This window comes from Ursus americanus, chromosome X (assembly GCF_024610735.1).
Source record: "Ursus americanus isolate L20-20 chromosome X, mUrsAme1.1.p, whole genome shotgun sequence".
NCBI lineage: Eukaryota > Metazoa > Chordata > Mammalia > Carnivora > Ursidae > Ursus > Ursus americanus.
Genome location: NC_142164.1, coordinates 19,918,335 through 19,933,052, shown reverse-complemented (window position 1 = coordinate 19,933,052; position 14,718 = coordinate 19,918,335). Strand labels below are relative to the sequence as shown.

Genomic DNA, 14,718 nt, shown 5'->3' with positions numbered 1-14,718 from the left:
AGAAGGCATTTTAAAGAACCAGGAACTGCTTTGTGCATTAAAACAGACTCTGAGACCCTAAACGGCTGCATTGGTTGTTTCTAGGACTCCTCATGAGAGGGCTCTTTGAGCCCAGTGGCTGTAACATGGTCCCAACAGCTTGTAAATCCAGTGAACATAAGGCTGGGTAGTAGCATGTTAAGCTCTCATGCACTTTACCTTGCACAGCTGATCCATTAGGTGGAACACATCTCTCCCTTTCAGCAACTTAGCAAAACTATGGCTTCAGGGCTTCAAGTGCATCACAACCGGTCTCCTGGCTCCATGTGATTATGTTTTCATATTCACATGCCTACTTAGCATTTTATGATGTTGCACAAAGCAACTAACTCAGATAATTTGAGGAGTGAAAACACACTGAAATTGATACCTGGATATTACACAGCGCCGTATTGATGATGCAGTTGTAAGAGGTGTTCTTAAACTGCTGTGTCCTATTTGTCCAGATTTCTAAATCTGCAGATTAACTCTAGCAGTAGGACATACCAGTAGGCTTCTTTTTGTAAAAAAAAAAAAAAAAAAAAAATCAACCAGTTAACCCCTTGGTATGGTTTATGCCTTCAGGAAGCCATGTACTTTTATTTCTTTGAGATCTTCATGTCAGTGTGGTCTATTCATTTATGGCTTGCTCTTGACTTCTCTTAACAAATATCCTAGGCAAACATTACACTTTAAGAAATGCCAGCAAAAATATGAACCAAAATTCTTACATATGTTTAATGCTTCTTGACCTAGTAATACTTCTTTGTACAATTTATCCTAAGGAGTTAAACAGATGTGTCAAATATTTATACACAAAGGTATTTATAGTGGTATTATAACAGGGAGATACTGGAAATAACAAGTGTACAACTATAGGGAAATGGTTAGAATATTATATACTCATGTTGAAATAACATGCAATCATTACTGGTCATGGTTTTTTAAAAAATTTATTTATTTTAGAGAGAGGGAGCACAGGGAGGGGCAGAGGGAAAGAGAGAGAGAAACTCCAGCAGACTTCTCTCTGAGCTCAGAGCCCGACACGGGGCTCAATCTCAAGACTCTGAGATCATGACCTGCGCCGAAACCAAGAGTTGGATGCTTACTCGACTGCACCACCCAGGGGCCCCACAAGTCATGTTTTTGAAGAAAAGTTAATTACATAGGAAAATATGCACAATATAATGTTAAGTGAAGAAAACACATGGAGAATAACAGTGATCATCTATGAATGGTACAATTATGGGTACCTTTATGATTTTCTGTATTTTCAAAAATTTCTGAAATGAACAAAAATTATTTTTATAATCAGACAAGAATAACAAACCTCATATATACATCATTATATAGCTCTGAAAGAAATCCCGGCAAAGCTGGGGAAATTTTAGCACCTAGCTCTCAAAAAATGTTTGTGGAGTAGCTAGACAGATAGATGGACAGATGAATGAATAACAGTTGACACATGTAGGTACCATTATCAAGTTTATATGACTGCAGAAATAACACATGAAGGTTTGTTAATTAAAAGGAGAAGACTCCAGACCAGCCAGCAATTTGAAGGATGGCATGGGAGGTACTGAAGGAGTCACAAAATAAGTGAGTGACCAATGGCAGCTAAGGAGTTGTGGTCTGCCCTTGGGTCCATTGTTGCTCTTGTTGCCCAGCTATCAACGCCATGTTTCCTCTTGTTCTATGTGTGTCCTTGAAATATATGTTGTGCCTGCTATTTTCATTGGTCTCTATTCAGTTTGGCCATTGATTGAGCAATGTGTGAATGAAATCAAAGTCACGAGTTCATTTTCCATTTGAATCAGTAAATACTTTTCCACATAGGGAGAAGATATCCCAAGGCTAACCCTGGCTGGCCAACTCTCAGAGATGGGCTTATTAGACAAGGAGGAGAGTTTGGTAGATCAGGGCAATGTGCCTCTAACTCTTGTGAGACCACTCAGAATGCCCCCGTACAGAGGGTTGTGTGTCCTTATGTTCTTGAGAGTAGTCCTCAGAAACAGGTGTGCTATGCATAATGTCAGCTACCCAAAATAGTAGTAGAAAACTTAGTCATGTTACAGTTTTTATAACAAATTCACAAGATCTTTATGGTAATTATAAATGGGACCAATTGACCTACATTCTGTCCTACAAGGTCTTAATATCTTTTGGCTATTTTGATCAAATTGCTGAACAGGATCTGGCTTCTTTGCAAGTTTACCAGGAGACAACATCGGGTGCATGAATGAAATCTAAATGTTTCCTCTCCAACGCATTCCCTTATCTGTGCCATAGCCTGCGTCAAAGAGCCATTAGACTTTTGCATAGCATGCTGTATCTCTGCTCTTGGTGGCTTATTAAATACTGTGTCCATAATTGCAGTTACTCTTAAACCCAAGTGTATGATAATAGTGCCTTGTTTGTATCTGCCGTCTCTTGATCCTGCTAAGGTATTAGATTTACAGTTTGTCTTTTTCAAATTGAGTCCTCTCTCATCACTCATTTTCAAAAACATTCAGGGGTTGAGGAATTCACAGATTGGAGCCTAATTGTCCTTATCCTGGAGGCCATAATATCTACAGATAGGACAGACTCCCTAAATTGGTCAGCTGAATATTTTATTCTTCATGATTTTTAAGGATGAGGAAAAGAACGTTTTCTGAGTACTAACCATCTGCTGTAGTTTACTAGGCATCTTCCCATACATTATCTGAGCTAATCTCTATAATCATATAAGGTAGGCATTATTACCCCAGTTTTACAAATGAGGAAACTGTAGCTCTGACAGTTTAAACATTTGAATCATAATTTGAACACTGGTATATCGGACTTCAAAGCCTGTGATTTTTCTATTCAACATACTGCCTCCCAGGGATAGCAAAGTTTCTTACACTGAACGTAAAACACAACAGTCGCTTAGCTTCCCCTCAGCTCCTGCCTTTCTCCTGTAACTGACTAATTTCCATTCCACTTTGCTTGTGTTACCTTGGCAAGATCAGTCCTTTGTAACAAGGCCAGGAAATTAAGCTTTGAAGCACCAATAAGGAGGGCACGGATTTGAGCAAGCTTCCCATCTTGTTCCCAAACTCAGTTACTGTTTGTGTTTTATATAGTTCCCAGTAACTTCTAACCAATCCAAGAAGGTGCCTTATTGCTGGCATAAGTGGTACTTGCTGGGTGCCCAGCACTTCAAAGCACATTGGGTTCTATCACCCACTTGAAAGCCAAAAAGTTCTTCAGTTGTAGGAACATAAAGCCTGCTGCGGTGAAGGCACACATGGCTCTCCTCTGGGCCAGAGTGGTCAACAGAGCAACTGTGAAAAAAAGTCTACCAAAGGAGGGTTGGTGTGTATTAGAATAGATCAGTGAGCAACAGGCCATTTGTGCTGAAGGTAGAGGGTGAAAATAGAGAGCAGGGATTTTTCCGGAGTATGGAAATGGAAGGAATGATCATTAACCTCCAAACAACTGAGGGAAGCCAGCTGGGAGTTAATCTAAGACTGAAGGGGAATTAAAACCCAAGTGCAAAACATCATGGTGCGGCGCCATCCTGTGGAGAGGAGGATGGCCAGATTCCATCCTGGTTCCAAACATTATAGTTTCAGATTTGAATGAAAAATTTCATGGGCCTCTTGGCATTAGCCTTTACACATTGGATTCACATGCAACCTCGGGCCATCAATTTAGACATATCATGGGGTTAACCTTCCAAGGTTGTTTTGGCACCACATCCCAGGCAAATTTAATCCATTCTGTATTTGTTTCTTCTTGCCTTCTTTCGTTTTCCACTCAGCAGCTTTCTAGGGAGATAATCTAGTTGAGGGCCTTAAGAGGCAAACTTTCTAGGAATCCACTGTGGAGACCAGGAGATTGAGGAAGGGTTTACAGGGAAGCTCGGGAAGACTGAGCATATTTCCCTGGTTTCTTCCCTACTCTGTTCTTGAATTTCTGCTGCCGGGGTTACCCAGAGGGAGCCTGGCCATAATTTCTGGCTTCCAACAGCCATTTTCTGTACCCACAGAAAGCAGGAGACACTGCTTCCTCAGCTGATCTCCTGGAACATTTCAGAGGCATCCTCTTATTCCACTGAGTTTCTTAGGAAAATGTGGATTTAAGAAGGTCAATCTCAGAGGGAAAAAGTGGGTCCAGTGTGGAGAGCTTGGCAGTGCCTCTCTTGGTACCTACCCCTTTTTCCTCTTCCTTCCCTTCCAGTGTCTCCAGCATCGTTATCAGCAAATAGCTACGCATGACATAAGAAGCCAACTGAGGAACAGGGGTACCACAGAGTCACAAACGTGGTGGATTGGGAGGGGTAGTAGCAGAAATAACCACAAGATTGGCTATTTCCAAAGAAACAGTGTTTTGAACACCATGAAGTGTAAAAGAAGACAAGCTGTAGAATCTAATTCAGGTTCCTACATTTTAGGCAAAGTCACTTCCTAAAAAGTCTGATTTACATAAGGGAGGGCAGGACTCCTCAATTTATTATAGTCAGTCACTACAGTAAACAGTTAAAAGGAACCACCTCATTTCTCTAGTGCTGTGCTATCCGATACGGTGCCTACTAGCTGTATGTGGCTACTGAGCATTAGAAATAGGGATCGTTTGGATGGAGATGTTCTGTAAAGGTAAAATACACATCAGATTCAGAGATTTAGCATGAAAAACATAGTACAGTAATTTTTATATCGATTACATATTGGAATAATGTTTTAGATATATTGGGTTAAATGAAACATTAACATTAATTTTGCCTGGCTTTTTTTCTTTACCTTTTAACACGGTTACTCAAACATTTAAAATTATATGTGACTTGCATTATATTTCTGTTGGACAATGCTGCTCTAGTGCATTCAAAAATAGGGTTTGATTTTTTATCATTTCAGTAGTACATTTCTTTAAGTAAGCATACCTGTACAGGAGAAACAGACACATTGCAAAAGAAAGCTAGGGAGGAATGGAGATTTGCAGATGAGGAAATGGATTATAGAAGAAAGTCAGCACCCTACCTCAGTTCCTCTCAGTCTGGGGTGAGGGGTGGTCAGCTGCCTGAAGCAAGTACTCTCATTCCCCTAGCTCCATCTGATTTCCTAGTTGGGGCCCAGAGAAGGGAGGGAGAAAGCGCTTTGAAACTTCTCTGCCCTCACCATCTTAGCCATCAAGATGTGAGTGGGAGATAACGGCGATAGGATAGGAATTTTCCCTGGGCCCCTCTGGGCCACCATCCCTGGCTGAGAGAAGGAGGCGGCATAAGGTGAGCCCCTTCTTCACTCCCAGGGCCATCTGGTAGAGCTGCTGCCGCACCTCCTTCTGCCAATAGGCATAGATGAGTGGGTTGAGCAGGGAGTTGCCCACACCGAGCAGCCACAGGTACCGTTCCAGCACCGGGTAGAGGTAGCACTTCTGGCAGGCCACCTGCACAATGCCAGTGATAAGGAAGGGGGTCCAGGACAGAGTGAAGCTCCCAATGAGAACAGCCACAGTGCGGACAGCCTTGAAGTCGCTGGGAGTCCGTGGAGGCCGGTATGCCCCAGTCATGGCTCCTGCTTGTTCCATCTTTCGGATCTGCTGGCTGTGCATGGAGGCAATCTTGAGCATGTCGCAGTAGAAGAAGACAAAGAGGAGCAGGACTGGGAAGAAGCCAACGCAGGAGAGGGTCAGCACAAAGCGTGGGTGAAACACAGCGAAGAAGCTGCAGGTACCGTAGTAGGTAGTCTGCCGGAATATGGGGACTCCAAGTGGGAGGAAGCCAATGAGGTAAGACACCAACCACAGCCCGGCAATGCAGGCCCCAGCCACGAACCCATTCATGATCTGGAAGTAGCGGAGGGGCTGCTTGATGGCAAGGTACCTGTCAAAGGCAATCAGCATGACCGTGAGGACAGAGGCAGCGGCGGAAGAAGTAACAAACGCCATCCGAAGGCTGCACAGGGTCTTCTGTGTGGGCCGAGGTGGGCTGGAGAGCTGGTCTGTGACTAGGCCAGAGATGGCCACACCAAGCAAGGTGTCAGCCACAGCCAGGTTCAAGGTGAAGCAGAGACCGACACCATCATTCTTGTGGATCAACAACAGCACAGCCACGGCCACTAGCGCATTAACAGCAATAATGAGGGAGGCCAGGACAGCAAGGATCACTCCAAATGGGAAAGATGACTCCATGTCTTGAAGTGGCAGGATTTCCACTTACCAGGGCATGCTGGCTCTCCAGCTCAAATTCTCACAGGCTGGGGGAGAAAGAGCGGAGTTCAGAGCTGCAGCACAGCTCTGGCCGCCACTGGCAGTACAGGCTGGCAGCTTGCCATGTGTGAGATCCTGCCTGTCACTAAGAATCACCCTCTCTCAGTCCTCAGCCTCTTGCCTCTCCCGCTCTCTGAAGGCAGCAGTCCCAATGCAGACCTCCCCCTGGGTCCCGAGCTAGTCCCTCCCCCTCCAATATCCCAGTTACCAGACAACTCCTGAGTACCTGGTGCATACTGTCTCGCCAGGCTCTCTTCTTTGTTGATGCTTCAAGGACTTTCTTTGGAGGGACTGGGGCATTCATCAGGTCTCCTGTCGGGCGGAAGATATAGTTGACTCTAGTCAAACTTTTTCTTCCTCCATAGCTTGATATTAAACTTCTTTTCCTAAGCCTCAAGTACTAGCTTAACAACTAATCTCAGCTTCATGAAGCATTTACTTAATAACGAATTCTCAGGCACTACTACTGCCTTCAATCGAGCAGGACGATCATAATCAGTTGAAGTGGAAAGTGAGGGCAGGCAGGCGATTTCGGGACCCAGCATACTTTCAGGGGAGTTATCACATATTTAAGTGGGTTTTTTTTTAATCTTTTGTTTCCTAACACCTCGGATTCTAATTCTCTCAAATGGGTTGTGCTGTTCCCCTCTTTCTCATCCCTCAGAACTCAGCTGATTCAGAAGGGCAGGAAAACGAAAGGAGAGAATTGTTAATGGCTGTTACTCGGTTTAGAATAGAGCCCACTCCCTGTCTAAAGTTGCTTTCTGGGGACACCTGGGTGGCTCATTCGGTTAAGCGTCCCCCTTCAGCTTGGGTCAGGATCCTGGGGTCCTGGGATCGAGTCCCGCATTGGGCTCCTTGCTCAGTGGGGAGCCTGCTTCTCCCTCTGCCTGATGCTCCCCCTGCTTGTATGCTCTCTCTCTCTGACAAATAAATAAATAAAATCTTCAAAAAAAAAAGCTGCTGTCTGTTGGGTATACTCATTGAAAACATGTCTCTGATCATAAGTAGTGGCTGCCAGCCTTGCCCTTCTTGATCCTTGTAGACCTTGGGTCTGAGACATGAGAAGAGGAGGTGGGCTGCATTCTGGAAAGTGTCTGTTCTCATGTTTGGCTGTGGAATTTTCCATTTTCCAGTGTGGATAGTGTTAGGCTGAAGGGTGGCAGTGTTGCTGAGGCAAGTGAGATGTGCTCAGGCAGGGCAGCTGTGTTGGTCACTCCTATTTTAGGTTGTATATCCATTTGTTCGGGTACATTAGAACTAACCTTTTGCCTGCTCCTCTCGGATACCAAGAAGAGAGGTGTGGGGAGAAGAGTGGTTTGAAGCTTATTTACTCAGTTCAGGTGAGAGCACAAATGGGAAGTTAGTGTTTTAAGTGAGGGAGCGGAGAGCAAGGTACAGGGTTGGAGGCAAATATTATACTCCAGGATGTTTTGACAGTCCGAGAGGGCCTTTGACAGATGTCTCTTCTACAAAGGAGCACAAGGGCCATGGCTTGGGGACTTGGTGTCCCAGCTGCCAGTCTGAGAACAGTTCTGATTCTTTGGTACCCCTGTTAGGAAGCTAACTTCAGTTGCTTAGTACCTGGCCTGATTTTATGCCTGGATCGAAGGTTGTGCTCCTGTCTCCCTAGCTCTTGAGTCCGTGCATGGAGTCCAGATGGTCCTTTGGAAAGCCCTGCTCAACCTGGAGTGTGCATCAGGACCCCCGAAGGTGGCTGTGCGTGTTTGTGCACACATTCTTGGGCCTCACTCAGAGTTTTGGCTTCAAAATCTGGGGTGGACCTGAGAATCTGCATTTCTAACAAGTTTCCAGGTGGTGCTGATGCTGATTCTGGGACCCCATTTGAGAACCACAGCTCTAGTGAAATGGTTCTTAACCTTAGTTGCGCTATGGAATTACTTGGGGATTCCGAAAATACGGATGTTTGGGTCATACACCAAGAAATTCTGGTATTGTTAGTTTGGGGTATGACCTATGCATCTGGAGTTTGGAAAGCTCCTCACGTGATTCTAATATTCAGCCTGGGGTGAGAACCACTGTTCAATGGCAGAAGCATGGGTGGCGGGAGTCAGGACACCGGAGGGCCCGCCCAACACTATCTCTGTGATTTTGCTTGGACAAATGACTTCACCTCTCTGACTTAGCTTTGGCTTCCTCATGTGGTAACATGGGGACAGTAATTCCTATGTCACAGGGTTGGGGGGATGACAAAATGAGGTATGATGGATAATTTGTAAGTAATCTCAATACTCAACATGGGGCTCAAACTCATGACCCTTTGACCAAGAGTCACATGCTCCATGGACTGAGCCAGCCAGGCACCCCTGGGGTATGATGGATAGTAAAAGCCTTCATGAACTGTAAAATGTTATACAGGTATTTTTATGGAGTGTCTTCTAGTCTCTTTTTGATATATTATTTATTTATTTGACAGAGAGAAAGCGAGCTCAAGTGGGCAGAGCAGCAGACAGAGGGAGAGGGAGAAGCAGGCTCCCCGCTGAGCAGGGAGCCCAATGCGGAGCTCGATCCCAGGACCCCGGGATCATGACCTAAGCCGAAGGCAGATGCTTAACCAACTGAGCCACCCAGGTGCCCCTGTCTTCTAGTCTCTTGTTAATCAAGTGTGTTTCATATATGGACATTGGTATGACCTGTGAGCTTGGGAGAAATGCAGAATCTTAGGTCCTGCCCAAGACCTACCGAAGCAGAGTCTGCCTTGGACCATGATCTCCAGGTGATCTGTATGCACATGCAAGTTGTCCTTTCCTCCCTCCCACTCTCAGGTGCCTGGTTATATTAGTTTACTTTTGCTGCTGTAACAAACTGCCACAAACTTAGTGGCTTAACCCACATAAATGTACTATCTTAACCATTCTCGAGGTCAGAAGTCCTAAATAGGTCTTACAGGGCTCAAATCAAGGTGTTGCCAGGGCTGGATTCCTTTGGAAGGCTCCAGGGGAGAACAGTTTCCTTGCCCTTTTCAGCTTTTAGAGGCTGCCTGCATGCCTTGGCTCATGGCACATCACTCCAACCTCTGTTTCCATAGTCACATCTTCTTCTTTGACCCTGACCCTCCTGCCTCCCTCTTTTAAGGACCCTTGTGATTATATTGAGTCTACCTGGATAATCCATGATTCCTCCACATGTCAAGATCCTTAACTCAATCACATTTGCAAAGTGACTTTTGCTGGGTAAGGTAAAATATTCACAGGTTCTGGGGATTAGGACATGTACATCTTTGGAGGGGGGCATTTTTCTGCCTATCACACCAGTCTTCCCTGCTGCCCACGTCTTTTCCCTCCATCCCTGAAAGATTCTCTTCTTAGTGTAATTTTCCTCTGCTGGTGTCCTAGATATTTATTTCTTTTAGCCATCAGCACTCTGGTTTCTGTCTTGTCCTCTCAGGCACCCATAAGCTGATTTAAAGTAATCTCAGAAGCTTTGGAAAATAGTGAACTCCCTGGCATTGGAAGTATGCAAGCAGAGCCTGAATGCTCACCTGTTGGGAGGGTCTTAGAGGGAATTCCTGCAGTGGTGTAAAACATCGGCAAAACATTGTTATTCCCATTGAGTTGGCTTTCACTCCCTACGCAACCTGTTTCTGATGTGCCCCTAGGAGTCTTTTCCCTCCCTTAGCCCCCTCCCTTCTTTCTTAGCTATCCCCACCTCTGTGTCCTCCTTGGCCTGTTCTGTCCCCTTTCTCACACTACCACATGGACTCAGCTGTGTGTCCTATGGCTGTGCCCATGCTGGGAGATCAAGACCACAGAGGACATGGTTCCTTCCTGGAAGGTCGGTGGTTTGTCCTCGCGGTCCTGAGGCTGAGGGTTCTCAGAGCCTCTAGAGTAGAGCACTGACAAGATTAAAAAAAAGCTGGGGTTGACAAAGGGGAAGAAGGTAAAGGGTGAGAGGGCTTATTCTCTGGCCAAACCATCCCATAACTAATGCATTAAATGCTGGTCATAGTGGGCTGTCACCAAGGATGCAATGGGTGCTTCGTCCACCCTGAGGGCATGGGACAGAGGGCCAGAGGCTTCACCTGGAATGGAATGGAGGAGAAGCCAGGCTTCAACAGAGGCCACCTTCAGAGCTGGGCCTCTGGGAGAGGAGCAATAGGAAGATATTCAAGACAAGTCACGCCTGATTCCTTGTGGTGGCTAGACCAGCCATCTTCCTCTATGGTTTAGCTGCATCTTGCCCAAGGACAAAGGCAGCAGTGATATTTAATATCTCTTTGTGAATGACTAGACTGGTACTCCATTGCTATTAGATATTATGCAGTGGTATGAAAAGAATGGGATAAGCTTATATGTCCTGAAACAAACCTCCAAGACATATTGTTGATTGATAAATCAAGTCACACATCAGTATGTAGAGTCTGGACCCACTTATGAAAGTAAAACCCCAAACTCCAGTTCTGTGTGTGTGAAAAAATGCATAGGAATCACAATAAATATATGTTAACAGAGGGAATAATTGAGGAGGGGACTAGGATTGGGGGGGCGTTTGGAGAGTGACTTTGAATACTTCTGACTTGTTATGTATTTTCACAGCGAAGATGTATTCATATAATTTCAAAAGGAAAAAACCCCTCAACCCCCTCTCCATTTCAGCTCAGGCATCACTTTGCCAAGACCCTTTGCAGACCGCACAAAAACTGTGTGTGGCACACACATACATTTTATATATGAACATATATAGGAATGTATTTGCTTTTGCTCCTACTGCTGTTACCTGTCTGTGCTGTAATTGTAGAAAGAGGTGTGTGTGCAGATTGGGAGAAGTGGCAGGGCAAAACAGGGTGGGAGAAATCAGTATTTGAGGCTTTAGTCTCTTCGTGGAGTGGGAGGCACTTTGAGGAAACAGCCCTAGATTTCTGGGGCTTCTGAGCCTCCTTGTAACACTGATACCAGCTAACATTTATCGGGCTTTTATTTTTTTTACATATTTTATTTATTTATTTATGAGAAAGAGAGAGAGAGAGCAGGGGGAGAAGCAGAGGGAGAGGGACAAGCAGACTCTGTGCCCAGCACAGAGCCCAATGCAGGGCTAGATCCCAGGACCCTGAGATCATGACCAGAGCCGAAATCAAGAGTCGGACGCTCAATGGACTGAGCCACCAGGCGCCCTTATGGGGCCTTTAAATGCCGAGTACTGTGCTAAATATACAACATATTTTCCTTTATCCTCACAAAAATTATATAAGGTAGGTACTATTAATACCTCAATTTTACAGATAGGAAAACCAAGTCATGCAGAGGGTGACTTATTTGCCCAAGGCCGCACAGCTCATAAGCAGCAGGTGTTGGAAACTGTCAGGCCAGAAGCTAGTGTGGAACAGCCACCAGGAATCTGTCTTGGCTCTTATCAACCACAGAGACTACATGTTGTCCCCTTTTCGTACTAGGTTGTGCCTCTGTGCCTTTGCCCATCCTATGACCTCTGGCCTTCAAGCTGACACATCTATGCTTTGGGTTTTTTCACAGGTGCTTGAGCTGAACTTAAGTAGAAGACCCTCCCCTCTTTTTGGTCACTAAAGCCCAGTGGTTGCAGAAAATGAGGATTATTTTTTACCCCGAGCCCAAGGAAATATAGGACTCTGGACTCACGTATACCTCTCCATTTATCTTTCTACTCCTGCTTTCCATTCTTGCTGGTTCCTCTCTCATTTAGCACTTTATTATCTTTCTTTTTAAAAAAGATTTTATTTTATTTATTTGAGAGAGAGAGAGAGAGCAAGCATGAGTGGGGGGAGGGGCAGAGAGAGGAAGAAGCAGACTCCCCACTGAACAGGGAGCCCTACGACATGGGACTCCATCCCAGGACCCTGAGATCATGACCTGAGCCGAAGGCAGATGCTTAACTAACTGAGCCACCCAGGCACCACTAGCACTTTATTATCTTTCATCTGCACTGTGGTCATAGCCTTCTAGCGGCTCGTCTTGTCTTTCCCCATGTTAACTTCCCCTTCCAGCATGTTCATGGAGTGCCTGCTCTGTGCTCACTACTATGCTCAGAGCTTTTCATACATTCAAGTGACACCTCGTGAGCTAGATGGTATTATTCTCCCCAGCTTACAAGTGAAGATGCTGAGGCTTGGGAAGGTGAAGGGAACTACCTGAGGTTACCCGGCTAGGAAGCAGCCGCAGAGCTGGGATCGGCATCCAATTCTCATCACTCCTCATCCACTAGCTTTTTGCTCCTCTACCCTGCAGGAGCCTGGGTGTGATAGGCTGAAGAATGACCCCCAAAGTTATCCGTGTCTGAATCCCTGGAACCTGTGAATATCTTGCCTTACATGGCAAAAGAGACTTGCTGATGTGGTTAAGTAAGGATCTTAAGGTGGGGTGATTATTCAGGAGTTTCTGGGTGGGCCCAACGATATAATCCCAAGGGTCCTTATAAAAGGAAGACAGGAGCTCAGTGAGTAATATTGGGGATGATGGAAGCAAGAGGTTGGAATGATGCCAGGAAGGGGTCACAAGACAGAAATTGCAAGAGGCCTCTAGAAGCTAGAGAAGGCAAGGGGACAGATTCTCCCCTAGAGTCTCCAGAAGGAACCAGGCCTGCTGATGCTTTGACGTGAAACTGATTTTGGACTTCGGACCTTGAGAACTGTAAGATAATAAATTCATGTTTTAAGCAGTAGGTTTTAAGCAGCAATAGGAAACTCATACGTTGAACTAAAAGGTTAATATGAGGGGACAGTTCGAAAACTGGGTCCTGGTTATATTGCTGCTTGGCAGTGCCTGCTGCCCGAGAGACATTTGGTTGTGATACGATGAAGGTTCCTACCTAACCAGGAAAGAGCAGTTGCTGGCCTGAGGTACCAAATGCCAATGACCGTGAAGCCCAGCAGAGGGCAGGCACTCTGCAGGGAGAAAGCAACCCTTGGAAAGGCTTTGCTCCCGTCTAGTTATATAAAGAAAGGTCTTTAAAAGGAAGAAAGATCCTTCTAGGCACTTCTGAGTTGCTCTGATTGTGTTGCATCTTAGCTACGCCTTCATGCAGGCCAGAGGAGCACGGCAAGTGCAGAGATGTTTTCATTTGCCACCCAGGGCTCAGAAGTTTCTTGCTCCTTTTATTTATTTTTATTGTTGGGACTAGTGCATGGGATGCCTTCCCTCCCCTGCACATTAGGAGCTGGGTAATGAGGTACAAATACTTTTCGTTCTTTCCCATGGCTTGTGCAGTGGAGGTGAGGTGAGGGGAGAAAGTATACATTCAATTAACATGTCTTGCTTTTTTCATTGAAAGTCTTTCTTGAAGGCGATTCAGGGTATTCTTCAAGAAAGACTGCACTCAAGGGGCCATTCTAGCCTAGTTTCATATTGCAGCACTCTAGCGCTCAGATGGCCATTTCCAGCTTCTTCCCGAGGAAGATCTGGGGGTAAGATCTGGGGGTTGCAGAAGGGGTGGAGGGATTGTAACAATGGCTGGGGGTATTTGGAATCTGAGAAGATTATTATTAATATTAATAATACCTCTTATCACACACACTTTCCATGCATGAACTCATTTAATCCTCACAACATGCCCATGAGGTGATATTATCACCAATGCACATAGAAGTTAATCAAAGCTAATTAAATCCCCCGAAGTTCCACAGCTAGCATGTGGTGGAACTGGGATTTGAACCCAGGCCTGCCAAGTCTCAGAGTCTATCTTCATCTAACTATGCCAGCCGGTCTCTCCAGAATTGTAATGTTGTTACAGAAATGTAAATTGCTGACCAGAGGCAGAGTGAAAGCCATATGGCATCACCCTATGGCTTTAAAAACTTGTGCCTAGCCTTGTGACAGATGCCAGTGTCCACCATGCACAAGAGGAATGCAGCCAGCCTACCTGCAATGTCACTGGGCCTTGAGCTAAGACACAGGCCTGTCCTGTGTCTCATCTCTGAGGGCTTTGCCTGTTTCTGTTTGTCCCTCTGATCACCCATCTGCTGTAGTCTCTGCAAGTATGTGTCTCAGTTGTCTGGCTTCTCTGCTGCATGGCTACCTACCCCTTTCCCTAATCTGCGGACTGTCTCCTACCCTCTGGATCAGTGTTTCACCTGGCACTCCTGCTAACTGGCTTCTTCCTTGGTCTCAGTATGTCATCCTCTGATGTGGCTCAGCAACAGAACACCCTAGAAGAAGTCTGGCTCAAAACAGAATCACTGAGAGGGGGGTAAAAGCTGATAATGCAAGGAATATTTTGGAGACTAGAGGGTAGGGCACTCACTAGTCATTGGTTTGGAGATTAACCTTCTTCAGTACCACTGTGGTGACCTTTTAGGAACTCCTGCTCTAGGCAGGTTCCTGTCATCCCTCAAAAATACTTTTCTATTCAGCTCCAGTTTGATTGGCCCACCTCTACTCCTCATTGCACCTGTTCTGATGATCCTATTCAGTTCAATTCTGCTCGCATGGTCCTTAGGTCTGTATGCCAACGGGACTTAGCATCATGAATTTAGAGTAAATG

At 45.4% G+C, this 14,718-nt stretch overlaps 1 protein-coding gene across 1 annotated transcript; it reads right to left on the bottom strand.

Moving 5' to 3' along the window:
* Positions 1 to 990: 990 nt before the first annotated feature.
* On the bottom strand, positions 991 to 6,225 carry GPR119 (G protein-coupled receptor 119). Its single transcript, XM_087859724.1, has one exon. The coding sequence runs from the start codon at positions 6,169 to 6,171 to the stop codon at positions 5,164 to 5,166; it is 1,008 nt and encodes a 335-aa protein (XP_087715850.1). The 5' UTR covers positions 6,172 to 6,225; the 3' UTR covers positions 991 to 5,163.
* Between the last annotated feature and the right edge of the window lie 8,493 nt (positions 6,226 to 14,718).

Excerpts from the sequence above, each read along its gene's own strand:
- GPR119 (XM_087859724.1), bottom strand. The coding sequence starts at position 6,171 with ATGGAGTCATCTTTCCCATTTGGAGTGATCCTTGCTGTCCTGGCCTCC.